The sequence below is a fragment of the Nycticebus coucang genome, chromosome 11, assembly GCF_027406575.1.
Source record: "Nycticebus coucang isolate mNycCou1 chromosome 11, mNycCou1.pri, whole genome shotgun sequence".
NCBI lineage: Eukaryota > Metazoa > Chordata > Mammalia > Primates > Lorisidae > Nycticebus > Nycticebus coucang.
Window position 1 is genome coordinate 94465878 of NC_069790.1, and position 26532 is coordinate 94492409.

The 26532-nt window shown below is 35.1% G+C and overlaps 1 protein-coding gene across 1 annotated transcript in view; it reads right to left on the reverse strand.

The window, feature by feature from the left end:
• Nucleotides 1–21904: 21904 nt before the first annotated feature.
• Nucleotides 21905–26532, reverse strand: part of SLC13A1 (solute carrier family 13 member 1) — a 90684-nt gene continuing 86056 nt past the window's right edge. The window contains exons 14-15 of the mRNA XM_053553809.1: nucleotides 25156–25293; nucleotides 21905–22459 (exon numbers count right to left, since the gene is read on the reverse strand). Coding sequence (XP_053409784.1) covers nucleotides 22322–22459; nucleotides 25156–25293 — 276 coding nt within the window. The 3' untranslated portion in view covers nucleotides 21905–22321. The remainder of the gene's footprint in view (nucleotides 22460–25155; nucleotides 25294–26532) is intronic.

The following is a 26532-nucleotide window of genomic DNA, read 5'->3' on the forward strand; positions in this document are numbered from 1 at the left end:
GTTTGATTCTAATATCTACAGTATGATTAGAACCTTTCCTGGAAGAAAAGGAAGTCCAGGTTAAACATTAAAAATATACAGATTTAAAAAATTGCCGTTCCTTTTCTAAAAGAAGTGAGAAATATTTTCTCCTATTCTATGGTTGCCTTCTCATGTTGTTTCCTTTGCTATCAAGAAGTTTTCTGCTTTTATATAGTATTTAAAAAAAAATTTTCTTTTTGCTTTTATTGCCTGTGATTGTGGTGTCTTATCCAAAAAAAAAAAAAAAAAAAAAATCCTTTGTCAAGGCCAATATTGAGGACCTTGATCCTGGTTTTCTTTTAGGAGTTTTAAAGTTTCAGAGATTACATTTCAGGCTTTAATCCATTTTTAGTTAACTTTTGTACATAGTATAAGACAGCATTCAATTTCATTTTTCGTATGTGGATATCCAATTTCCCTGACACCATTTATTGAATAACTTTTCTTTCTTTATGTTCTATTCTTAGAACCCTGTCAAAGATTAGCTGACTATGTATGTGAGGGGTTTTCTATTTCATAACATTGGTCTATGTGTCTGCTTTTATGCCAGTATCCTGTTGTTTCAATTACTCCAGCTTTGTATTCAAATGGGAAGTCAGGGAGTGTGATGCCTTCAGCTTTCATCTTTTGCAAGCTTATGATTTTTAAGATAGTATATTAGGGGGGCGAGCAAGATGGTGGACTAGAGGTATCAGAACTCCACTCTTGAGAGAGCCTGAGGGGCTTCCACCCCCCGTGGGAACTGGAGTCAGGGGGGCACTATGAGAACTTCATGGGTGGTGATGGATGTTTGAAGTAACTTGATTATGGTAATCATTACACAATGCATATATATTTTAAACCATCACATTGTACATTTCGAATGCATACAATTTTCATTTGTCAATTAAACATTAAAAATTCAATAAAATAAATTATCCAGGGGTAAGATTGAACATTTTGGAGGTTAAAAACAACATTTAGTGAGATAAAGAAAATATTGGGGGAGCAGTTTTCCATTCAATTATACAGTTGGGAGCAGAATTCCGAATTTTGAAAAGTTTGAAAGAAAGGTTAGACTCCTGCTGATTCCTGTACTTTCTTTTCTTTCTTTTAAAATTTATTTGAGATGAACGTGAGGTTAAAAACAATTAGGTTATACTGCTTGTGTTTGTTAAGTACAGTTCAAGTTGTAGTGAAGCCTTTCACCCAGGGGGTGTACCGTATACCCTTACCTTATGCCCATAGGCGAGAGCTTATCAATCCCCTTTACTCCTCCCCTGCCCCTTCCCTCTTTTTCCCTCCCTTCCACTTGAATTTAATTGTGTTTTTCTTTTACGTAGGGGTGTAGTTGTTTATCTATCAGTTTCATATTAGTATTGTGTACATTGGATACTTGCTTTTCCAGTCTTATGATACTTTACTAAGAAGAATGTTCTTCAAATCCATCCAGGTGAATACAAAAGATGTAAAGTCTCCATCTTTTTTAATGGTTGAATAGTATTCCATGGTATACCTATACCATAGTTTATTAATCCATTCATGAGTTGATGGGCACGTGGGTCGATTCCAAGTCTTGGGAATTCTGAATTGAATCGTGATAAACATTCTAGAGGAAATACCCTTATGGTAAAATGATTTTATTTTCTTCTGGGTAGATACCTAGAAATGGGATTGCAGAATCAAATGGAAGATTTACTTTTACCTCTAGAGAATTCTCCATACTTGTTTTCATTGAGGATGTAGTAGTTTGCAATCCCACCAACAGTGTGAACGTGTCCCCTTCTCTCCACGTCCATGCCTGTACCTGTAGCTTTGGTACTTTGTGATGTGAGCTATTCTCACTGGGGTTAGGTGATAGCTCAGGTGCTTTTGATCTGTATTTCTCTTCTGTTCAGGGACAATGAACATTTTTCTTTTATGTGTTTGTTGGCCATTCACCTGTCTTCTTCAGAGAAAGTTCTGTTCAAGTCTCTTGCCCACATATAAATGGAGTTTTTTGCTCATTTCTTGTTTGGATTCTGTGCAGATTCCAGTTATCTGTCCTTTGTCAGGTTCACAGTATGCAAATATCTTCTCACATTCTGAAGGCTGTTTGTTTGCTTTTCTGGTTTGTACCCTTAGCCGTGCAGAAACTTTTTAGTCTGATCATGTCCATTCGTTTATTTTTAGTGTTGTTGCAATTTCCAAGAAGGTCTTCTTCATAAAATATTTTACCAGGCCAATGTTGTTAAGAGTTTTTCCCACGCTTTATTCTAGGGTTTTTATCATTTCATGTCTTAAATTTGAATCCTGTATCTAGTGAGAGTCGATTTTTGTAACTAGTGACAGGTCAGGGTCCAGGTGCAGTCTTCTCCATGTGGCAATCAATTTTCCCAGGACCATTTATTAAATACAAATTCTTTTCCCCAGTGTATGCTTTTGTTTGGTTTATTGAAGATCAGATGTTGATATGTGACCGGGTTCCTCTCTAGGTTCTCCATTCTGTTTCATAGATCTATATCTCTATTTTTGTGCCAGTACCATGCTGTTTTGATCAATGTAGACTTGTAGAATAACCTGAAGTCTGGTAACATCATGCCCCCAGATTTGTTTTTAATTCTTAGAATTGCATTAGCTATTTGGGATTTTTCTAGTTCCATATGAAACAGAAAAGTGTTTTTTCAAGTTCTTCAAAGTGGATGTTGGTACTTTCATGGAGATTGCATTAAATCTGTAAATTGCTTTGGATAGTATGAACATTTTAACAATGTTGATTCTTCTCAGCCATAAGCATGGTGTGTTCTTCCATTTGTTTATGTCTTCTCCTATTTCTTTTCTCAGGGTTTCGTAATTCTCTCTGTAAAGATCCTTCGCGTCCTTTGTTAGATATATTTCCAGGTATTTCGTTTTCTTTGAAGCTACTGTGAAGGGTGTTGTGTCTTTGATTTGATTTTCAGCGTGACTGTTATTGGCATATATAAAGGCTGCTGATTTGTACCTTAAGATGTTACTGTATTCCTCCATTCCTTCCAGGAGCCTTGTGGTGGAGTTCCTGGGGTTTTCTAAGTACAAGATCATATAATAGCAAAGAGTGAGAGTTTCACATCCTCTGTTCCCTTTTCTAAACTTTCTTTTCTTTTTCTCATTCTGGGAAATGATTTTTCCCCAGAATATTTCTTTGACTAAAGAATCAGGTTAATAAGTCACCTCATGATTGAACCCCGGCATAATACATATATAATCTACTATTTTAAGACAAAAAGGAAAACAGATCTGCCATACAGTCACTAAGCACATATCTCAAAGCCAAATGAAACTATGCCATTTTAACTAGCATCTAAGATAGTGATTTTGCAGCCTCTAAAAAAAAAAAAAATCAAAAGAATTCAAAAAGGAGTTGGATCCTTAATCATTCTATGGCAAGAAAAGCAGGGATTTATGTAGGCAAATACTTATCATTTTCAAAAACAATAATAAAATAGCAGGTAATTTTTAAAAATGATTCCTAAACCTAGCACATGCTTTATATCTTATAATCTTAATGAGGTAGCATCCTAATGCCATTATCATGGCATTTTACAGACAGGGAAACTGGAACATTTAGAGTTAAATAATGCCAAAGTAATGCAATTAGAAAATGACAATAGCCAGCCTCTGAGCACTTATTTTTGACTTTCTTAATCTTTTACTAGATAACAGTATTCTGGCAAATAAACTAAATATCATGTAATTTTAGATAATATTGTACAAAATATTTCCTACTCTACCCTTTTAAGAAATTTCTCTTCACCTTATCCTCCCACCCCTGGGCTTTTACAACTTCACTCAAACATTGAAAACAAATTGTTCACATATTCTTTAGAAATCAACTGATCAATGAGCTTTTTATAAAGACAGATCTTTATGCACTTGTATTTATCTATAAAGTAAAAATGAGGGGTAAATGGTTCTTGTCTAGAAGACCATGGTCGGTTTTGATTTGATTTTTCCTTAGAGTGACTGGAATATGTGTTACAGTGGTGCATTTGCATGAATAACTAGAGCCCGTCAGAGAATATTGCTTTTACATAATGCTTTGCACCGTGAGTGGCATCAACCCATGATTTATTCTAACCTCTGAATGAGTATGAATGCTGATTATCCAACTTTCCTGAGAATTCTTATACATATTCATTGGAATTTGGAATAACTGTGATCCAACACTATTAAATTATTATTTTTTTGTCAAATCAATAGAAGAATTAGAAATGTCAATAATTTGTGGAAAATCTAATTCACAAGTTGACTTTTTTCATGCAGATGTGTTAGAAGTAATTCTGGCAGACTACTTTGCCCTAATTTAGATATCATTGCTTTGTCTCTTACAAGGCACAAAATCAGGCTCTAATAAAAATGAAAAATATAAAAATTCTTAGAGTACATGCAATTATGGTATGATACATCTTTCAGTTGCACACACTGACATTCTGAGTGTTTTAAAAAGGTACTCCACCAGCCATTCAGATAATAGGAATGAAGAACAGATGGGTTGTGAAGGATAAAAATAGGGACAGAAAAATAGGCTCCCTGTCACGGCTGTGTGTGCAGAGTGATGCATTTCCAAAGTTCGGGCCTCGCTGGAAAGTTGCCATTCTGTGCCTTTAAAGCCCATCTGTCAGCAGCACTACCCCTTGGACATCTTTGTCCTATGTCTTTTTTTTTAAAGTCATAATTACAATATGTAGTGTGAAAGCTTAGCATAGATAAGGAATAAATATTTACAGCTACTCCCACAAAACTCTTGTCATTTCAATAATGCAAAACATCACTGACACTGAAGGGATGCTAAAGATACACCTGGTCAGTGCATGTGGCCAGAAACAGCCCTCTTGAAAAACCCCTCTGGGGAGCTGGGAATGGGGGTAAAGTCTGTGGGCTCAGCTACTTGAGAGGCTAATGCAGGAGCATCACTTGAGCCCAGGAGTTCAAGGTCGTAGAGTGCTATGATTGCACCTGTGAAAAGCCGTTAGACTCCAGTCTGGACAATTTAGTGTGACACTGCTTCAAAATTAAAATTCTGTTAGAGAGATTTGTTAAAGCATACAAAATCACAGGTAGATAGGAGGAATAAGTTTTAGTGTTCTATAGCCCTGTAGGATGACTATAGTTTACAGTCATATATACTTTCAAATAGCTAGCGTGGATATTGACTGTTCCCAACACAAAGAAATGGTAACTATGTGAGGTTGTAGATATGCTAATGGACTGATCTGATCACTGTGCATCATACGCACTGAAACATCACTATGCTGATCTGATCACCGTGCATCATACGCACTGAAACATCACTATGCTGATCTGATCACCGTGCATCATACGCACTGAAACATCACTATGCTGACCTGATCACCGTGCATCATACGCACTGAAACATCACTATGCTGACCTGATCACCGTGCATCATACGCACTGAAACATCACTATGCTGACCTGATCACTGTGCATCATACGCACTGAAACATCACTACGCAACATCAATACATACAATTATTATATGCCAATTATAAATAAAATAAAATAAATCCTGAGCTATTAAGAGTATCCACCTCAGTGAAAAGCAAAGGCAAAGCGTTCTCATTTGTTCCCACCTTCCCCCCTACTTACACTCGGCCACACTGAGTAGAAAGTGGGGATAGAGCGTAAGTAGGTGTGGCTAAGAAGGGCAGTATCAGAGACAGTTCCTGTGGTAGAACTAGTCTGAATCTTCAATGTTTAAATACTGCTTGTAATATTTTTCTTCCAACTACTGATCTGTATTCATTTCAATAATCTCTTACATTAGAAATGTTTATGAATGGAATTACATGGTATATAAGTTTGTGAGACTGGATTTTTTAAATTCAATCTTAATTCTCTGGAAAGTCATCTTACTTTTAATGTACATCAATAGTTTGTCCTTTTTTAATGCTGAGTATTGTTCCATAGTATAGATGTACCACAGTTTGCTTCATCATTATGAACATGTTGAAGGACATCTAGGTTGTTCCTAATTTTTGACTTAAGCTGTTGTAAATATTTTTATGTAAGTTCTTATGTAACCATGATTTTCACTTCTCAGGAATAATTTCCTAGGAATGCAATTGCTTGGTCACATGGTAGTTTCACATTTAGTTTTCTGTAAAGAAACTGCCAATCTGTTTTCCAAATTGACTGTACCTTTTATATTACTGCCAGAACTATGTGAATGATTGAGTTTTTCCACATCCTTTCCAGCACTTGGTATTGTCATTATTCCTTATTTTAGTCAGTCTGACAGGGGTCCAGTAATATCTCATGGTGATTTTTATTCACATCTTTCTAGTGGATCATGGTGTTAGTGTTGAAAGGGCTTTTCATGTGTTTATTTGACATGTATATTTCCTCCTCTGTGAAGTGTCACTTCATATATTTTGCTCATTTTCTAGATTATGTGTTTGTTGTTTCTTTACTGAGGGCTGAGTTCTTTATATATTCTACATATTAGTCATCGTAGAATACGTGGTTTTCACATATTTTCTCCCCTTCTATAGCTTGTCTTCATCTTCTTGATGGGGGTCTTTTACTGAGAAAAAATTTTTAAATTAGATGAACTTCTTTATAACCATCACAGTTCTGGCTTTGAGAAAAACAGGGAAGCCAACACAAGTAACCCCAGTCTTCAGAAATATATTAACTAGTTAAGTGGCTTTAACCCAAAGCATAAATTATCTAGCACGTGAAAATTGCACACGTAATCCTGGTCAAAGGTGCAAGAGTGAAAGAATTTCAAATTCTTGCTTTGACAATAGCTTTTGGCCCTTTTTAAAATCTAGAGAGGGCCTGTGGGTCAATTCAATTTGAAATAGGGAGAGGGTGTCACTGAGAAACCTACCAGGTTCCTAGAGGACAGGACTGATCATTTCTAGTGGGCCCCCAACTCTGACCCAAAACAATTATTTTCACAACTGACATGGAGAACAGAAAAACAAAGACAAAACAAAGAAGTACAAGGAAACTTTTGGAGGTTCTGCATGTATTTACTATCGGAATTGTGGTGATAGTAACGTGGTGCATAGGGACACTCAGCATCTTATATACATTAAGTATTGCAGGTTTTCTGTATCAATTATACCTCCATAAATCTGGCAAAACTGAATAAATAAAATGTTCTAGAACATAAATATTAGTTATCTAAAATAATACTGGAGTTTCAGACATAATAATGGAGTTTTCTTAAGCATTTTGGTACATGCTAGACTTACTTCGTCTTGCATAAGCATCATATTTTAAACTGGAAATGTAGGTATGCCCACTCTCCTCAGCTTCCCATTTGGATTATTAAAATGCCCATTAGTCGTCTGCACACATGGGCCTAAGATCTCCCAAGGCAGTTCAACGGGGCGCCCAAGTCCAAGAAAACCAAAACAGCCCATAGGTAAGACTTTTCCTGCTTGCAGTCTCGCTGTTGCTATGGGTACAGCTGCAGGCAGCCTCCAACCGAACAAAGGCACCTACCACTTGCCAGTTTTCCACTGCTTCTGTCCTCCTCATGAGGTCCAGAAGTCTCTCACAAGCTTTCTGTGTCACCAAAGGGAGGCCTCTGGGCAAAACCCACCTGCCAGAGATGCCTGGAGTGTTCTTTTGCCACTCTCACTGCACCCAGCTGCACAGAAGCTGTTGACTTTGGGCATTGTCTGGGGCCCCAGCCTGAGCCACTGAGCTGGAAAGCAGCTAATATTGTTCAGCTGTGGGCTGCCCTTGCATGTTGCAGTGCAGAGATCAGCCAGGAGACCTTGGGCGAGCAATCTAGTGACTGAGCTGCCCAAAGGCAAGCACTCAGATGCTGGGGAAGTGCAGAGATCCAAGTGTGGCAGATTAACAGCCGTGACCCTCAGGGGCATAGTGGGAGTCTGGACTTGGTGCACTGGATAAGCAGACAGGAGAGATCCCAGGGCTAAGTGCTTTCTTTGGCCAAGGTTCATAGTTTGGAGTGTCTTTTAAGTGGGCTGAGGAGACTTTTGGGCTCCCAAGCCTGTGGGGTCTGAGAGATCAGCAGATGCCTCCAGTCTCCATCTCATACAGCTGTATCAACATTGTGATTAACATCTTATTCCTCAGAAGATCACCTGTTGCCCAGACAATATTCAGCAAGATATGTGTGTGTGTGTGTGTGTGTGTGTATATATATATATACTGTTTGGTTCTTTGATTTTGGGGTTTGGGTTTTCTTTTTTTTAATTTGTTTGCTTGTTTTTTCTTAATTTCAACATTTTTCCTTGGAATTTTCTTTTCTTTTCTTTTCTTTTTTCCCCCTTTATTTCTTCATTATTCTAGCTTAAATACAATCTTCTATTTTTGCTTTCTTTAACAATTAGAATTTCATTTTTGCCAGTGTTTCTGCCCCTATTATTTGTTTTTTTCCCCCTCAATATCTCATAAGGGTTCTTGCTTGTTTGTTTTGGTTTGATTTATAGTATTTTGGGCTTTCCTCTCTACCTGGTGGATGTGGGGCACTGTGTCTGATCCAGCTGGCAAAGAGCTGTTGACATCAAGGGAATCACCCAACCCAGCATGCCCAGAGGTTGGGGGTCTTCAAGGTTGGGTCATAGTACCCTACTATACACCTATATTACTCCTGTTTCTTTCTTTCGGTGTCTTTCTTCTTTTTTGTAATATTTCCTTTTACTCACCCTCTCTTCTTAATCTTTTTTCTTTCTTTTTTGAATCTTTTTTTCCTTACTGCTCTTCAATTTTCTCATCTTTCTTGTCCCGTACCAAAAGAACTTATTAAAACTTTAAAGAGCAAGAAGAAGTGAAAGGAGAATTAGGGTAAGAAAACAGATAAAAGAAAGCACTCATGAAGAAGAATCGGCAGAAAAATACTGGTAACATGAAGTACCAGTCCAGAGTAACCCCTTCTAGGGATTGCAAGGTAGCTACAGCAGAGGACTCCTCCTATAAAGAAATGTTAAAAATGACAGAAGGGGAATTTAAAATACAGATGATGAAAACAATGAAGGAAATTGCTGAGAAAGTGGAGAATAACCAAAAGGAAATCCAAAAACAGAATCAAATAAGAGATGAATGATACAAAAATTATAGAAAGGATATAGCAGAACTGAAGGAACTGAAGCAGTCAATTAGGGAATTTAAGGATGCATTAGAAAGTATCAACAACAGATTAGATCATGCAGAAGAAAGAATCTCAGAGGTAAAGGATAAAGCTGTTGAGATAACTCAGATAGTTAAAGAGGCAGAAAAGAAGAGAGAGAAAGCAGAATATTCACTGACAGAATTATGGGACTCTATGAAGCGTTCAAACAAACGACTGATAGGTGTCCCAGAAGGGGAAGAAGAATGCCCCAGAGGAATGGAAGCCATTCTAGAGAATATTATAAATGAAAATTTCCCAAATATCACCAAAGATTCTGACTACTCCTTTCAGAGGGATATCAGTCTCCTGGTTGCCTCAATTCAAATAGAGCTTCTCCAAGGCACATTGTGATGAATCTATATAAAATCAAGACAAAAGTAAAGATTTTGCAAGCTGCCAGAAGCAAGCGCCAACTGACCCACAGGGGAAAATCCATCAGGATAACCACAGACTTCTCTAATGAAACTTTGATGGTCATTAGACATTAGTTGATGGTCAAAGACAATGGTCATCTATCTTTAATCTACTTAAACAGAACAACTTTCAACCCAGAATTCTATATCCTGCTAAGCTAAGCTTCAAAATTGATGGAGAAATCAAATCTTTTATTGATATGCAAACATTGAGGAAATTTGCCACAACAAGAACAGCTCTACAGGAAATATTTTAACCTGTCCTACACACTGACCATCACAATGGACCTTCAGCAAAGTAAACACCCAGAAATTAAAGGACAGAACCTAGTTTCCATGAAGATGCAAAAGACAAAACTAAGCAATGGACTTTCACAAAATAAGTTGAATAGAACGCTACCACACTTATCAATTATCTCAACAAATGTCAATGGCTTGAATTCCCCACTGAAGAGGGTGATTGGATTAAAAAACACAAGCCATCTATTTGCTGTCTGCAGGAAACACACCTCACATCAGAAGACAAATTAAAACTTAGAGTTAAAGGTTGGAAGTCAATTTTTCAGGCAAACAGAATTCAGAAGAAAAGAGGGGTTGCAATCTTGTTTTCAGATACATGTGGATTTAAAGCAACTAAAGTCAAAAAAGACAATGATGGTCACTTCATGTTGGTCAAGGGAAAAATACAACAATAAGACGTCTCAATTCTAAATATTTATGCACCCAATTTAAATGCACCCAGATTCTTGAAACAGACCTTGCTTAGTTTTAGCAATATGATATCCTATAACACCATAATAACAGGGGACTTCAACACCCCTGTCCCAGAGCTGGACAGGTCCTCTAAACAGAAATTTAAAAAGGATGTTAGAGATTTAAATGAGACCCTAGAACAACTGTGCTTGATAGACATATATAGACTTCATCCCAAAGATAAAGAATGTACATTCTTCTCATCATCCCATGGAACTTTCTCCAAAATTGATCATATCCCAGGACACAAAACAAACCTCAACAGAATCAAAAGAATTAAAATTTTACCTCGCAGCTTCTCAAACCACAAGGCACTAAAAGTGGAACTCAACTCCAACAATAATGCTCAACCTCACACAAAGTCATGGAAGTTAAACAACCTTATGCTGAATGACTGTTGGGTGTGGGAAGAAATAAAAAAGGAAATCATTAACTTCCTTGAATATAACAATGAAGACACAAGTTACCAAAATCTATGGGATACAGCAAAAGCAGTCCTCAGAGGAAAATTTATCTCTTTAGAAGCCTACATTCGAAAAACAGAAAGAGAGCACATCAACAAACTCACAAGCCATCTGATGGAATTGGAAAAAGAACAATCTAAGCCTAAACCCAGAAGAAGAAGAAAAGAAATATCCAAAATTGGGCGGCGCCTGTGGCTCAGTCAGTAAGGTGCTGGCCCCATATACCAAGGGTGGCGGGTTCAAACCCGGCCCCGGCCAAACTGCAACCAAAAAATAGCAGGCATTGTGGCGGATGCCTGTGGTCCCAGCTACTCGGGAGGCTGAGGCAAGAGAATTGCTTAAGCCCAGGAGTTGGAGGTTGCTGTGAGCTGTGTGAGGCCACGGCACTCTACCGAGGACCATAAAGTGAGACTCTGTCTCTACAAAAAAAAAAAAAAAAAAAAGAAGAAATATCCAAAATTAAATCAGGGATTAATGAAATTAAAAATAAAAGAATCATTCAGAAAATGAATGAAACAAGGAGTTGGTTTTTTTGAAAAAATAAATAAAATAGATAAACCTTTGGTTAGACTAACTAAAAATAAAAAAGTAAAATCTCTAATAACCTCAATCAGAAATGACTGAGGGATTGATCCCTGTGAATCGAATAGTGACTAATTCTCACATAAATTGGATTTAATTTTGACCAAAGTACATTATTTAAACATTAATTTTTAATTCAACTTGTTAATATGTTATTTAGGATATTACATCCTTATTTATGAGTGACATATGTTTGTAATTTCCCCTTTATAATAATATATTTTCTTCAATTTTAATATCAGGTGTACCCAGATCAAGTAGAATGATTTTGAAGTATTTCTTCTTTTTCTATTGTCTATAAGATTTGGCATGATCTGTTTTTTGAAATTATCTATTACTTTTATTTATAAATATTAGTTGTTTATTTTTTTGAGGCTTAAAAACCATAATAAGAAGAGATTACCTAATGACTCCATGCTGAACCTCAGAGTCAAAGCATTCTATAACAGACATACTCTTATTTGACAATGTAAATGTTACTTTCTTTGCATGATGATGATGATTATTATTATTGCTTAATATTTCGATGTAGCAATTGTCTGATTATTTTTCTGAATGTATTTATGTTTGTTTGTCTTTACAAGGTTTTTGTTTCTAGTCCTTATTTTAAAAATTGTTATTGTTATTAAAATTTAAACCTTTTTAATTTTGTGAAGGCAAAATTAATGGAAACCTAATAAACACATGTATATGTAAAAATAAAAAAATTTTAAAGAAAAAAAAAATTCCCATTAGTTACTTCCTCCTGATTATTGCACAGGTGCTGAATGAATCCCAAACTCAACAAATTTCAAATTGCACTGAAGAAGTACCTCCAAACCCACATCCCAATACTAGAGGCTCCTTATCAAGTATTTATCCTTTCATTTAATACCTTCATTCTACATTTGCAATTAGAGTTGGAGATTTAACAGCTATGCCATAAACTCAATTTGTCCTGATTCTGAGTTTGCTGGGAAAATAAAAGAGTTCAAAATCAAATTAAAAACGATCGAATTATTAAGCTCTTCTAGAGACTTCCACTTTTGACAAGGCAGCATTAGGGACAGGTTTACTTTTTTGCCTGAAACAACTACAAAACACATTATATAAAAATAGTTTTCAAACAAACATTGAGCATCAGGTAACACAGTACAGTGGTTTCTGAAAGGGGAGAAATAAATTCGTGGAGACTATGATTACTCCAGGTAATAGCATTGGACAAATTTTCAGGATAGCACTCAGAAATCACCCAGGTAGTTTCTGGTGATCATCTTGAACTAAATTGAGGGAGCTAGGAGTCTGATGAGGACAAGATAGCTAGAGTTTGTAGAGAAGAGCACCAGAGATGAGAGAAATACACAGAGCTCCAGAAACTAGAAGAGTCCTTAGACCTCTCCTGTTTTCTATTCTGCTGAATACTGTCATCAAATGTGTATTAGGGAACTACCTGAGTGAAGGAAAGAAATCACTCAAAATTACCATATGGGGCAATTCTAAAGGCTCAGACAGAGCTGAGAATAATTCATGTTCCCATCAGCCAGGGTGAAAAAACCCTCAAAATTAGTGGCCATCAGGAACACTAATCAGACATTGCCTTAGTAGAAGGAAAAATGTAGCCCAGATTAAAAGTTGTTTTGGTTCTACCCCCCAAATTTTAAGAGCAAGCTTTGAAAGGATAAAATCATTTCTAAATAACTTAATGGTGCCTCTAGAATAACACTCAATAATATTTACAGGAATTTTTAAAAATCGAGTACCAAAGAATCTGAAATTGGCAATATGTGGTTCTCATTTAAAAAAAGAATGACCAAACAGGTGTCTTTATTATTATTTTTTTAAAAAATAAAATATCTGTTTTTCCCTTTCGTTAAATGCCTAATAGTGGGATTGCTGGATCAAATGGTAAAGCGACATTTAGTTCTTTCAGGTGTCTCCATACTACTTTCCATAGAGGTTGTACCAGACCGCTGTCCCACCAGCAGTGTATGAGTGCTCCTTCTCTTTGCATCCACACTAGCACTTGCTGTGTTGGGACTTCTTGATAACAGCATTCTTGCTGGAGTCCCATGATATCTCATTGTGGTTTTGATCCACATTTCCCTCCTGATTACAGATGCAGAGCATTTTTTATGTGTTTGTTAGCCATTACTATATCTTCTTTTGAAAAGTTTCTATTAATGTCTTTTGCCCACTTTTTCATGGAGTTGTGCAGTTTTTTTTTTGTTGTTTTTTTTTTTGTGTGTGTGTGTGCAAAATTGCTTGAATTCTTTGTATATTCTGGTGATCAGCCCTTTATCAGATATAGAGCATGCAAATATTTTCTCCTATTCCGTTGGTTACCTGTTTGCTCTATTGATTGTGTTCTTGGCTCTGCAGAAGCTTTTTAATTTGATCAGGTCTTATTTATTTTTGTTGTTGCTGTAATTGTGTTGGGATCTTCTTCATAAATTCTTTGCTTAGGTGAATATCTATGAGTGTTTCCAGCATTTTCTTCCAGAATCCCTATAGTTTCATGTCTATTTCTATGTGAGTAGGAATTGTTTATTTTTGCTTTTTATTTACTTTTCTTGTTTTTCTCCATTATCTAGGGTTTCTGGTTAAGTGTGTAGCTGAACTGGTGTTAAAAGGAATTTTTGTTTTAATTTCCATTAAAAAGGGTAAGTTTTAACCTTAACCCTAATTCTAAACGTTAATCTTATTCCTAACTGGATACTGAATATTGTATTCTAGGTCTTAACTCTTTGTTGTTGTTAAGTCTTTGAAAATTTCCTTTATCACTAATGACAAATTACTTTACAATCACAAATGGATTTTGAAATTTGTTAAAAATTTTACCCCACAGAGAGAGTTAATTATATGGTTTTCTTGCTCAATCTGTTAATGTGGTAAATTTCATTAACTTGTTTTTAATATTAAATTTGAAATTAATGACATAATACACATGAAATTTATGACATGTCAATATTGAACTCAAAATTAACTCACACACACACATAAGATGATGGTGTTTGTTTTTTAAGATTTTTAAAATTTATATTTGAGAGTGAAATTAATCTATGATTTTTCTTTCTTTTACCATTTTTGTCTGGTTTTAGTGTCAAGGTGATACTAGCTTCATCAAATTAATTGGGCAGTGTTCTCTTTTTCTTAATTCTCCAAATTTTTTAAAACAAATCTTCCAGAAGATTTGCTAAATTTGCTGTTAAATTTGTTCAAGTCTAGCATTTTCTTTGTGGGAAGAAATTTTATTGAAATTTTGTAATGTTTACAAGATCATACATTTATCATTATTTATCATTTTTATGTTTTTTAAAATATCAGACTATTACCACAGTACACACATTTCTGTTACTAAATTTGTTTTTGTACATTTTAAGTCAAAGTTATGAGTGTGTCCTTCACCCAAAATCTGTGCCTTGTACCAGTTAGGTGTGAATTTACCATCCCCCTCATCCCCCTCCCCACCTACTTGGTAAAACTTGCACACAGTAGAAAGTTTATAGCAGCACAAGTCACAATTGCAAACATGCAACAAAAAACCCAAGTTCCCACCAGTACATGAGTGGATTATCATTTATTGTTGCATCAGTTCCAGAAGTTACACATTTGTCCACTTTATCCAATTTTTAACTTTTATTAGAATAACATTATTCATTATATTTTATATCTTATTATTTTTTTCATCCTTGTTTTTTTTTCTCATTCTCAATGTTCATTTTTACTTTCTTGCTTACCTATCCTATCAGTCTTGCTAGGAGTTTTTCAGTTTTGTTAGTTTTTCTCAAGGGTAAACATTTGGCTTTTTTGAACTTCTCTGTGAATCTTTTCAATTTTATTAGTTTCTGCACCTTAATAATTCCATACCTTCTATGATTTATTTAGTTGTTCTTTTAAAACTTAATTACAAGGAATATCTCATTAATTTTGACTTATGTTTCTTAATGCTATATGAGCACTGAAGCCCATAATATTGTTTCTAACATATGCTTTTAGTCACAAATTTCGTATTTGGCATCTTCATTTTCACCCAGTTCTAAGTTTTTCAAACCTTTGATGTGATTATTTCTTTGGTTTCTGAATATATAAAAAAGATTAAAAATTTTCAAGCATGTGGAGGTTTTCAATTTATTATTATTAATTGTTAATTGCTTTGTAATTCAGTAAGTAGATTTTGTGACTAATATTTACAGGTCTCTTGAGACTTATGTGTATATATGGACTATGTGTGGTCAATTTTTATAAGAGACAATGCATACTTGAATATGCTTCCAGAGGCTGCCTGAAACATTTTAATGTATAAAGTGTATTATTCAAATTTTGAGTACTTATATTGAATTTGTTTTTGATAACTCAATTATTGAAAGAGGTATTTTAAATTCTTTTTTGTTGATAGTTGTTTTCTCTAGTTCTGACAATTTTCCTTTATATAATTTGAGTATAGATTATTAGATGTATATAATTTTGAACATTTATAGCTTCCTAGTGATTTTTTCCTTTGTTACATTATTTAATAATTTGCTTTATTTGTATTCAAGTTTTGCCCTCAATTTTTTTTTGTCTAATTTCAATATTTTATCTGTTATACCAAGTATATTTTGATTGGTACTTATTTAGAATATTTTCTCTCTGCTCTTTCTTTTAGATTTTATTTTATTTATTTATTTATTTATTTTTGTGGTTTTTGGCCGGGGCTGGGTTTGAACTCACCACCTCCAACATATGGGACCGGTGCCCTTCCCCTTTGAGCCACAGGTGCCGCCCTCTCTCTGCTCTTTCTTTTAACTGTTATTTATCTTTATGTTTTAGGAATATTTCATGTAAACAATACCAAATTTAAATAACAATATTTAATTTTTATTTGGTTATTTTAACCTGATAATTGGTATTTTTAGAACTATTTCTCTATTTTATGCTTTCGTTCTTGCCCTAGTATTTCTAATTTCATTTTTTTTTCATTCCTGTTTTTACTAGGATTGATTTGATATTTTCCCCAAAAGTCCCTGGCTCCTACTGCTTATTTAAGAAATATTTATTTTTGTTTTTATAGTAGCTATCTCAAAAATGCTAAAGTGTATATCAACAAATTCCAATACCAGGAATATTTCTACCCATCTGAAAAAGGCCACAATTTGAGAATGCTTTGATTTCCCTTCAAACTGAAATACTATGCACTTCCAGTATTTTAATTTTAATACTAGCTTTTAGTAACCAATGTTTTTTCATCAATTTGCTTACTCACCATTTCTTGTTGTGTCACATATCTTCCTTCTTGAATTATTTTTCTTATTCCCTTGGTACATCCATTAAGAGTGACTTTGTGAACTCTGGTTGGTAGTAAATTCCTTCAGTTTTTGGTGGATTGTTATGTCTTTATTTTCCTTTCATTCTTGAAACAGGTATAGAAGTCCAGGTAGATAATCTTTTGTTTCAGCACTTGAAGTTGCTCAACAGTCTAAATCTAATTGTACTTTCCTATATTTAGTCTTTCTCTCTTTCGCTTTTTTTTTTTTTTTTTGGTATTCTATGATTTGTCATCATGTAGGTAAGTGAAAATTTCCTTTTAAAAATGTTTTAAAATCCTGCTTTGGTTCATAATGCTTCCTGGAAATCCTGCTTTTGATCAATATTAAAAATTCTTGGCAATTGTCTTTATAATGATTATATCTCCCTGATTCTCTTCATAATCTTCTTTTAGAATTCTGATTAAATAGGTATTACATTTCTCATTCCCCTTTGATTTTTTTAACTTCTGTTTCTGAGTTCCATTTCATTGTGTCTCTTTGTACTGTATTCTAATTAAATTTTTGGAATGTGTCTTCAAGTTTATACACTTTTTTTCTAGTTTGCATAATGTGCTATTTAGCCCCTTCACTAAATTTTTCATTAGAATTATACTTTTCATTTCTAAAATTTCTACTTGATATCTTGTCGGATTTGGGGGGTCACTTTCACAGTATCATGTTGCTTATTGTATTTGTTTTCTATTGTCGTAGCAATTACTACAAAAGAATACTTATTATTTCCTTACAGTTCTATTGATTCAAAGCCCAGAGTGAGTCTTGCAGAACTAAAGCCATAGTGCCTGTAGGGCTGCATTTCTTATTGGAAGCTCTTAGGGACAGTCCACTCCTAGACTGACGCAGATTGCTGGCAGAATCCAGTTCCATACAGCTGTATGTTTGAGGCCCCTGCTTCCTTGCTGGGTTTCTACTATAGGGAATTGTCTGCTTTTAGAGGAGGTCTGAATTCCCTGGCTTGTGACTTCTTTCCTCTTCAAAGCCATCAAGGCTGAGTTGAGTCCTTCTTATCCTTCAGATCTCTCTGGCTTCTCAGTGTTTCATCTCATCCACCTGACTCTTCTGTCTTCCTCTTCTGCGTTTAAGGGCTCATATGATATTTTAGGCATTTGTGAATACTCCAGGCTACTCTGCATATTTTAAAAGTCAGCTGATGAGCAACCTTAATTACATCTGCAAAGTCCCTTCACAGCAATACCTACATTAGTGTTTGCTTAAATAACCAGGAGACAAAAATCTTAGGGGAGCATTTTAGAATGGTGTTTATCATACTTATGTTTTCAACACCCTCTTTTACATTTGCAAACAACATACTTACCCATTTTATATTTGATAATTGTAATATCTGTTTTTCTTGTACTTTGTATTCTGTTTCTTTTGTTTATGTGGCTCTTGCATATTATGCTTCATGTATTGGTGGCATTTGTGAGTCTTGATTAAAATATGACATAAAATTTAGCCCTAGTGATTTTTTTGGGCTTTAAGTTGAAGAAGGTGTTTCCTTCTTTTGCTAGATCCTTGGGAATACCATTAACTCAGGATTGTTTAAAATGGAATTTTAGATTAGGTCCAATCCTTTCCTCTGCCCCACCCAACACACACGCGCGCGCGCGCGCGCGCACACACACACACACACACACACACACTGGTATGGAGCCTTTAGGTCCTCACTTGTATGGTAGATCTTTGCCCCTCCACCTCATGCATAGACCAAACACAAAAGTTCCCTTGCTTTTTCCCCTGTGGGATGATTTTTTAAATCTAGCAGGCATTTTCACTGAGGGTAGTCTTTTGTGATCTTAACTCTATATTGGTTTCCATTTAGCTCTAACTTAAGTGGGTTTAGGCTTGTCATCTCTCTCTTGTTCCCTGTGTAGCTATTAAGAGGGACTTTCAAGAGCTCTAGGGATTAGCAGAATCTCTGGATTTTTGCTTTCTTTTTTGAGGACTTTTATTGTTTTCTTGCAGACACAATGATGGATGCTATTCAATATTTTTTATTGTCTTCAAGAATATTTTTTTCTTCTGGTATCTATAGAACAATACTATCAGTGAGAAAAATCCTTTTTATTTCTTTTTAAAAATCCCTTGTCTTTTTCTTTCTAGACAAATGAAGATACCCACATTTTGAAAGCCTTTTAATTTCTGGCTCAGTAATATGTTATTTTTACTGTTTATTCCTGGACTATTCTGTTCTTGCCTCTACAATGGGGATCTGGGGTTTTGACATTTGCATTCCCAAAACTTTTCTAGCAAATACTACTGAATCATTTTTTCATTTGCACATAATGTGGTTAATACTGCCTTGGAGGAACAATTTTAACTATCTCCCCTTTTAGATAATTTTAGAATAATAAAACTAACACAGTTTGTTCGGTTTTACTTTGTGTTCTTAATACAATCCTTCCCCTACTAAAAATTAAAAAAAAAAAAAGCGTTTAATTTGATTGAAACCACATACTCAAGCAAAGATAAAATGCATTAATTAAACCAATACAAAGAGACACCAATTTTATAAAAAATTTAGCCATAGTAGAGATATAGTAAGATGTCCAACAATACTCTTTTACAAATAATAATACATGGCACATATATCAAGACACCATTAATGTGCTATGATATGGTTTGATCAGTTTTTGCTAATAATGTTCATTGGTAGCATTGGCTAAAAGTGTGTGCTTCCTCAACTCACAGGCTGACATGGAGAGAACAATGCCTTTGATACCAAAGTGAACACACTGCACACATTTGAGAGAAAGGAAGTCTGAATTCTAGAGATGCTATAATATACATAGCCGCAGTAGGGGTGAATGAAAGACACACATATGCCAGGGGGCCTTTCAAGTACTTGGAAGAACAGACAGTAAATAGGCACTTAGTGAAATTGCTACTATTATCTAGACAAGATTCCATCCTAAGTGAAATGCTGAAATTTAAAGTGACAAAGATTTCCAGTTAACCTTTAAGTAATGATAGGGGTAATAACAAAAACACTATCTACATAGAGTGAAAGGACAAAGATTTGTTTGATCATCTGTTTCAGGTTGGAAACTTTCAAAGACAATGTGCCACCCTCAAGCTAAAAGAACTTCAGGAATTTGATGTAAATGTGACAAATGTGAAGTGGATAAGTTGAGTCCTTTTTCATATATCAACCAAACATGAAGATGTAGCAAGAGAACTATATGGCTTAATTAAATATATTTTGACTGAATATTTTTTCTATATTCATCTGGTTGAAAATTATCTTAAAATTATTCAAACAGAAATGTTTATATTATTTTCTTTTCTTTTCTTTTTTTTTTTTGTAGAGACAGAGTCTCACTGTACCGCCCTCGGGTAGAGTGCCGTGGCGTCACACGGCTCACAGCAACCTCTAACTCTTGGGCTTACTCGATTCTCTTGCCTCAGCCTCCCGAGCAGCTGGGACTACAGGCGCCCGCCACAACGCCCGGCTATTTTTTTGTTGCAGTTTGGCCGGGGCTGGGTTTGAACCCACCACCCTCGGCATATGGGGCCGGCGCCCTACTCACTGAGCCACAGGTGCCTCCCTATACCAAAACATACTCATTATAATTTGAAAAGCCATTTTATTCTTTGAAATGAAAATGTATCCATCATACAATGTAATTCAGTAGTGACAAATTTAACAACTAGGAAAAAGGCATAAATGTAATAAATACTATGGATCATAAATAAATGTGTAAAATGCGATAAAGAAAGGAATAAGCGAATAGAATGAACATAGATGTTTACATAAAGCAGCAATATTAGCTTTTAAGCTTTAACTAGACAAATTTTTCTTTGAAAAAAATGATGAATTTTTCATTGACCAATTAATAAACCTAGACCAAATAATGAAGATGGGCAACTCATGTATATTTTAAAAAGAAATGTTATTTGTAAAAGCCCTATTTACTATATTTAATTTCAAGAATGTTTTAATAAATATTATTTATATTACACAAACTATACCAAATCTGTAACATCTAGAAAATGTGCCAATAAAGATTAAAAATAGCAAAGGTATTTTTTTTTTTGACACAGAGTGTCACTATGTCACCTTCAATACAGTTCCCTGGTGTCACAGCTCACAGCAACCTCCAACTCTTGGGTTTAAGAGATTCTCTTGCCTCAGACTCCCAAGTATCTGGGACTACAGGTGCCCACACAACACCTGGCTATTTTTCTGTTGCAGTTGTCATTGTTGCTTAGCTGGCCTTGCCCCAGTTCAAACCCACCAGCCTTGGTGTATGTGGCTGATGCCGTAACCACTGTGCTATGAGTGCTGGGCCATAAGGGTATTTTTTTTTTTTGACCTTATCTTCCATTTTATTTTTAGCATGAGAATTGCTATCCTCTAATATTTACATCTTTTTCTAATTGTGCATGTTATTTTGTTTTTGGTTGTCATTCTTTTTTCTTTAGTCTAATTTTGAAATGTCAAGAGACTTTGTTTTAAACTTTTATTTATTGATGTATAATAGTTGTATATATTTGGGGTGGACATGATATGTTCATACCTGTATACACTGTGTTGTGACCACACCAGGAAATTGGGACCTTGCTCTTTTTCTCATCCTGACTGCTATAAGGCCATTCTTATCCTACTTTTGTTTAAATATTCAGGTTGTTTTCTTTTTGGTTTGCTCATAAATGATTTATATTTGTCTTTCATATGTTTGTCAACAGTTTCAATTTTTATTCTGTATTTTCCTTCTGATATTTTCCTTCCATGTTAAGGTAATGGAGTTATGTGACCTTTCTATATCTGTATACACAGTGAAATTCATTAACCGCCTATGTCTCTTTTTTAAACATAAGAAATTATGTATTTTTGAAATAAGATAAATATAAGAAAATTATTATACATACACATAAATATATAGATGATGTTTAGCTTTTTTTTTCTTTTCCATACTGTGATAGTATTGCAAATCATAACAGGCCTTTTCCACAACTCTACAAAATACATTTTTCAGTGCATTGAGATCATAAAAATATGAATAATATTAATGTAACTGTAGGGTCAAGTAGAAACTAATCCTTATTTGTGAGTTTTTTGTAATTTAGTAGATTCAGCTATAATTTTTGAAATTATTACTTCCATTTAAATTGTTATACTATATGTATATATTAAGAATAATCCAATTGGATTTTTTTAATGAGGAAATGAACATTTCATTTAGATTAAACTTTTCTCTGTGTCACCAGATGACCATGCTTTTAGTTTCTCTGCAAATTCTCTTGAGCAACACTGTAGAAATGATAATACAAGTACCTAATTAACTTGTATATTTTATTTTCTATTTTTAGTTTCATGGGAAGTTTTTGAAATAATACATTGATGTTCAAAATGTTATACTGAATTCTAACTGTAAAGTGAAGCAAATGGGCTAATCTGTTTGAAGGTCAACTTATAAATTATTCTTATGATGAAACAAGATACAGATGGTCCATGAGAAAAGTCTCAACCATCAGCTTCCTGATGAAGGTGCTTAGATGTTCTTTGGTTGCATTTCAAAGGAAATGTGGACTCTGAGTTATGCCAGCAGGTTGTGGATGTTCACTGGGATTGTAGCAGCTATACCATAACTGATTTAAATGTGTCATCAGTTACTCAGAGCCACATTTCACAGTGAATTATTAATCGTTCCCAAAAGTCACCACGACATTTAGTCAGAACTTCTGTGCTTATCATGGCATAGTCTCATTTCTAATTGCAGGAGCCCAAGAAGGATAAGTGTTGAGGTCAAATATGGGTGTGATCCAGGTAGCCATGCCAAGCATCACCACAGCAACACCAATAATATTAACACCAAGTCCAGCTTTAACCTTGAATAGGAAAGAGCATATATGGCATTATTTCAAAGAGATTTAGAATACTATTGTAGAAAGTACATACCAGAATTACATGTATCCTGAATGATTAGTATAAACTGCTATCATTTCTCAAAATCAGGGGTTGTTCTCCACTCATGTCAGAATAAAATCTTTTAGATGAAGAGTCTCAGAGAGGTTCCTAGGAATATGCTTAAGACGTTCTCGTTAGAAAAAATCCCCTTCAAAACCTGCCATTTCATGTTAAATCAGAATTTGAGTTTTATAGATTTATATTTCAATGGGTAAGATTTAGTGCAGGCAGAATGGAGACTGAAGGCTATTATTTCATTTAGCCCAGAGGGTAGGCTGAGGAAGGGAACTTTAAGGATCTGAGCAGCCTTGAGTCTGAGCAGCATTCTTGGCATGGGAAAACACCCCCAGAAAAAGGGAAAAATGGAGAAATAAGCTGAACAAGGTCAGGTAAAAACAGTTTAGCTAGTTAACTTTTAAACCAGCAGCTAAATTACTTATCTGAGCAGTTCCTGCTTGTACTAGAAGCCTGACTGGCAAGGGATGCTTGCAAACACCCCTGGTGGGTCTGTAAACACTCTAAAGAAGTAATGGCCTTAGAAGGAAGCTGTGTTCAAGGCCTGGGGGGGAAACCAACCAAGTAGTCCCCTGTTGACAGTCAATAGTCAAAGCAAATACTCATTGTGGGGATTTGTATTATGGCCAGGGCAGAGATCAAGGGAATAGCTCAAGCCCTGAAATATGGGCAGGAGGGCTTGTACCCCCTTCTCACGGAGGAAGACACCTCTGAGTGGAGATCAGAGGAAAATTCTTCTGTTTCACTGATTCTTTAGAGGAGCCTGACACCATCATGTCTGCTCCACAGTGAACGAGTGGGGATTAACCTCCCCCAAGGAATTTGTGTGTGTAACCACAGACAGGAGGCTGTCCCCCACCCCCCACACAACACTCAGGTTTTGGACTTCTCAAGGCTGCTCAGACCCTTAAAATTAATGATTATAGTTGATTATAGATTGAATAAGAACTAACATGCTTACTCAGAGAAACTGCTGACATTTTTGTTCTCTTTGTCAGCTTACCCTCTGGGCAAAATGAGATAATAGCCTTCAATAAAAGCTACTGATGAAACAAACTCTCAGGGCCATTTGCTGGAACCCTACAAGCTCATGGTGGTCCCCTGTGTTCCCACCTTTGAAAACTATTCATTCTGTCCTGTCTTTTTATCTCTCGCCACTTTTAACTTTACTTTTCTTCAGTCCATCTCTGCCAGATCCACAGGTCTTAACGGACCCTGCCCGCGGGATGGGACTCCAGCAGCATCTAACTGTATCCTTCATATTCACTCAATTTTATTATTAATTTACCCTTTAATATTATCTTATTAAGATTTTATAATGCCACATCTATTCATCTTTCTTAGCATTCACATCTTTTTAGATTTTATATCGTCTTTCTAGTGTCCATTAAACAATCTCAAAATTGCTTTCTATTAAAACAGAGATTGTAAAACTGCCCTTGATCTGTTTTTTGTAAGTATAGTTTTATTAGACACTGCAACTATGCCTGTTTGTTTATGTTAATATATTGCCTTGACTGCCTTCATGATAGAAGGCTGAGTGGAGTAGTTGTGAGTGAGGCCATGTGGCCTATAGAACCTCAAATATTAACTGTATGTTCCTTTACAGAGAAAATTAGATTGTCCCTGCATTCTCTGCAATAAAACATGGAGTCCAAAAGTAAGAGGGAGATACCTAGTGATAATTATTATAGAGACTTTTTTCTGTATCCATGCAAGCCACTCATTAATACCAGAATCTTGTTATTCTTTTTAATACATGTACATTGGGGATTACTTATACGGTATCATGCATGTTTTTATTAGCAAATGAATATTATGAAATTACTGTATAAAAGAAGCTCCAGAATTTTCTGTTGCAAGGTTTAGGGACACCAATCTGTGTAGGAGAAAGGGAGCTGGAATTTACCCTGGAACTGCATTTGCCTAGGAAACTCACTGAATTTGGTTATATTCTTAATTGGCTTGGTTTGGAATTTGGTGATGAAGATTTGTGGATTGACTAGAATATTCTTAAGCCAGTTCTTACCGACCACCACTTTAGTAATTTGGTAAAAATGTGCATGTTTTACCACTTATATTCTCCATTATCACTTGTTTGGGTTTTCATGTCAGGTTCTATTCTTAGAGTCACAACAATACAGATGCCTTTTTATCAGTCAGGCACTGACCCAACGTCTTCTTCAAAGCAAATATTGATTGCATAAATATTTGTGATAGCAAAGCAGAGTTTTATTTTAATTGCTGGATTTCATCGACCCAATTCTTTTCTATGGCCTGTGTCAGGATAGATCCTGACCTTGACAAGTTAAGTTTAAGCTGATGTGTTGAGCATGTCACTGCTCTTTTCCTTCTTCCAGGGCATTACTAATGCACTGAAGTGTCTCTGCATATCTGATCATAAATTCTAATGGCATGTTCACTTTTGGTTATCCCTTATAAAAACAATTATATGACCAGTCATGCACACACCTTTATAAACAGATCTCAGGCCATGCTTTTCCTGGTGGTTGATTGGTGTGTAAAAAAGGAAGATAATTTAAGACATCACACACACAAAAACTGTGCATTGGATTTGATAGTACTGTTTCAGGTAACTCACCATGTCAATGACTTTCAGATGACCGTATGAAAAGACAATAGCATTGGGTGGATTTGCTACTGGTAGGAGGAACGCAAATGAGGTACACAGAGTACAAGGTATCAAGATTAAGAGAGGGTTCACTTCAATGGCCTCAGCCTGTTGTAAACGACAAAAGGAATCTAAGTCAAATTTTAAGGGTAGGTGCCAAACATTGAAATAAACAAATTTATTATAATAGGCTTTCCAAAAAATCAGGTTGAAATCTAATGCCATAAAATTATACACATAATTACAGTTATAACTTGAACAATATTTTTAAGAAAATATCTGTTCCTCTTGTTGTTTATATAGTTATTGATGCCTATTTCAACATTATAGTCCAGTTCATTTAAAAATAAACTATCACTTATTCCAAAAACTAAATAAAAATAGCAACCATATATAGTGCTAGGTGCTATGATAAATGTTTACATATACATATATATTCATACATTTATATAATTATATATTGTATGCAACATAACATAAATGACACATCTGCATTTATATACACATAGTAATTTTCACAATGATCTGCTGAGATGACTACTATAGGCTTAAGTCACAGATGAAGAAATGGAGACCCAAAGAGGCTAACATAACCAGCCCAAGCATGTAGCTGGTGAGTGAAGAACTTAGATAGTCTCAGGTCTCTCTGGCTTTAGCACTTCATTAACTTTACTGCCTCTGTGACATATATAATTTACAATTTTCTTAAAGGTCATTACAGAAAAGTTACTGCTATTCTTAATTCAACACATAATTTTTTAACTGTTCCATGTTGAGAAATAAAACCAAAAAAAGAAAAAAAGAGATAAAGATAAAAACGCAAATGATATTTCATCAATATTTTTTTTCCCATAATTTGAAGCAGCAGGTCAAGAACATGAGCATAAGGTCTTTGAGTTTGTGGCAGAACAATTCCACAAAGACAATCCTTCTTAATTTAAAGAGCTTTCTTTCCACCAGACTTGTCCATACCACTGAGATAAACATTTTACTTAAAGGTAACTCTTTCTTGTAATTGCTAGCTAGGTGGGGAGAAAAAAAAATTATAATCTTTCTCTCTCTTAGCAAACCTATTTCTTATTTTCCTTTTCCACCATTCTTCCTTTCGCAGTAGATAATCATGTAGAAAGTATTTAAGCCTGAAGCTTGAAAGTATAAGCCTCATTTTTCACTCATTTGCAAATCACTTAAATGAAGCACTTTTCAGAAATTTAGGAGCAATGTTCTGGAGGGAGAAGTGTCTGTGCTAGAGATTTAAGTACTAACATTGCCAGGAAACACTAAATTCTGCTCGAACATGAAAACTTGAAAATAGTTCTCTTGAGTCAAGGTCCCAGAACAGCATTA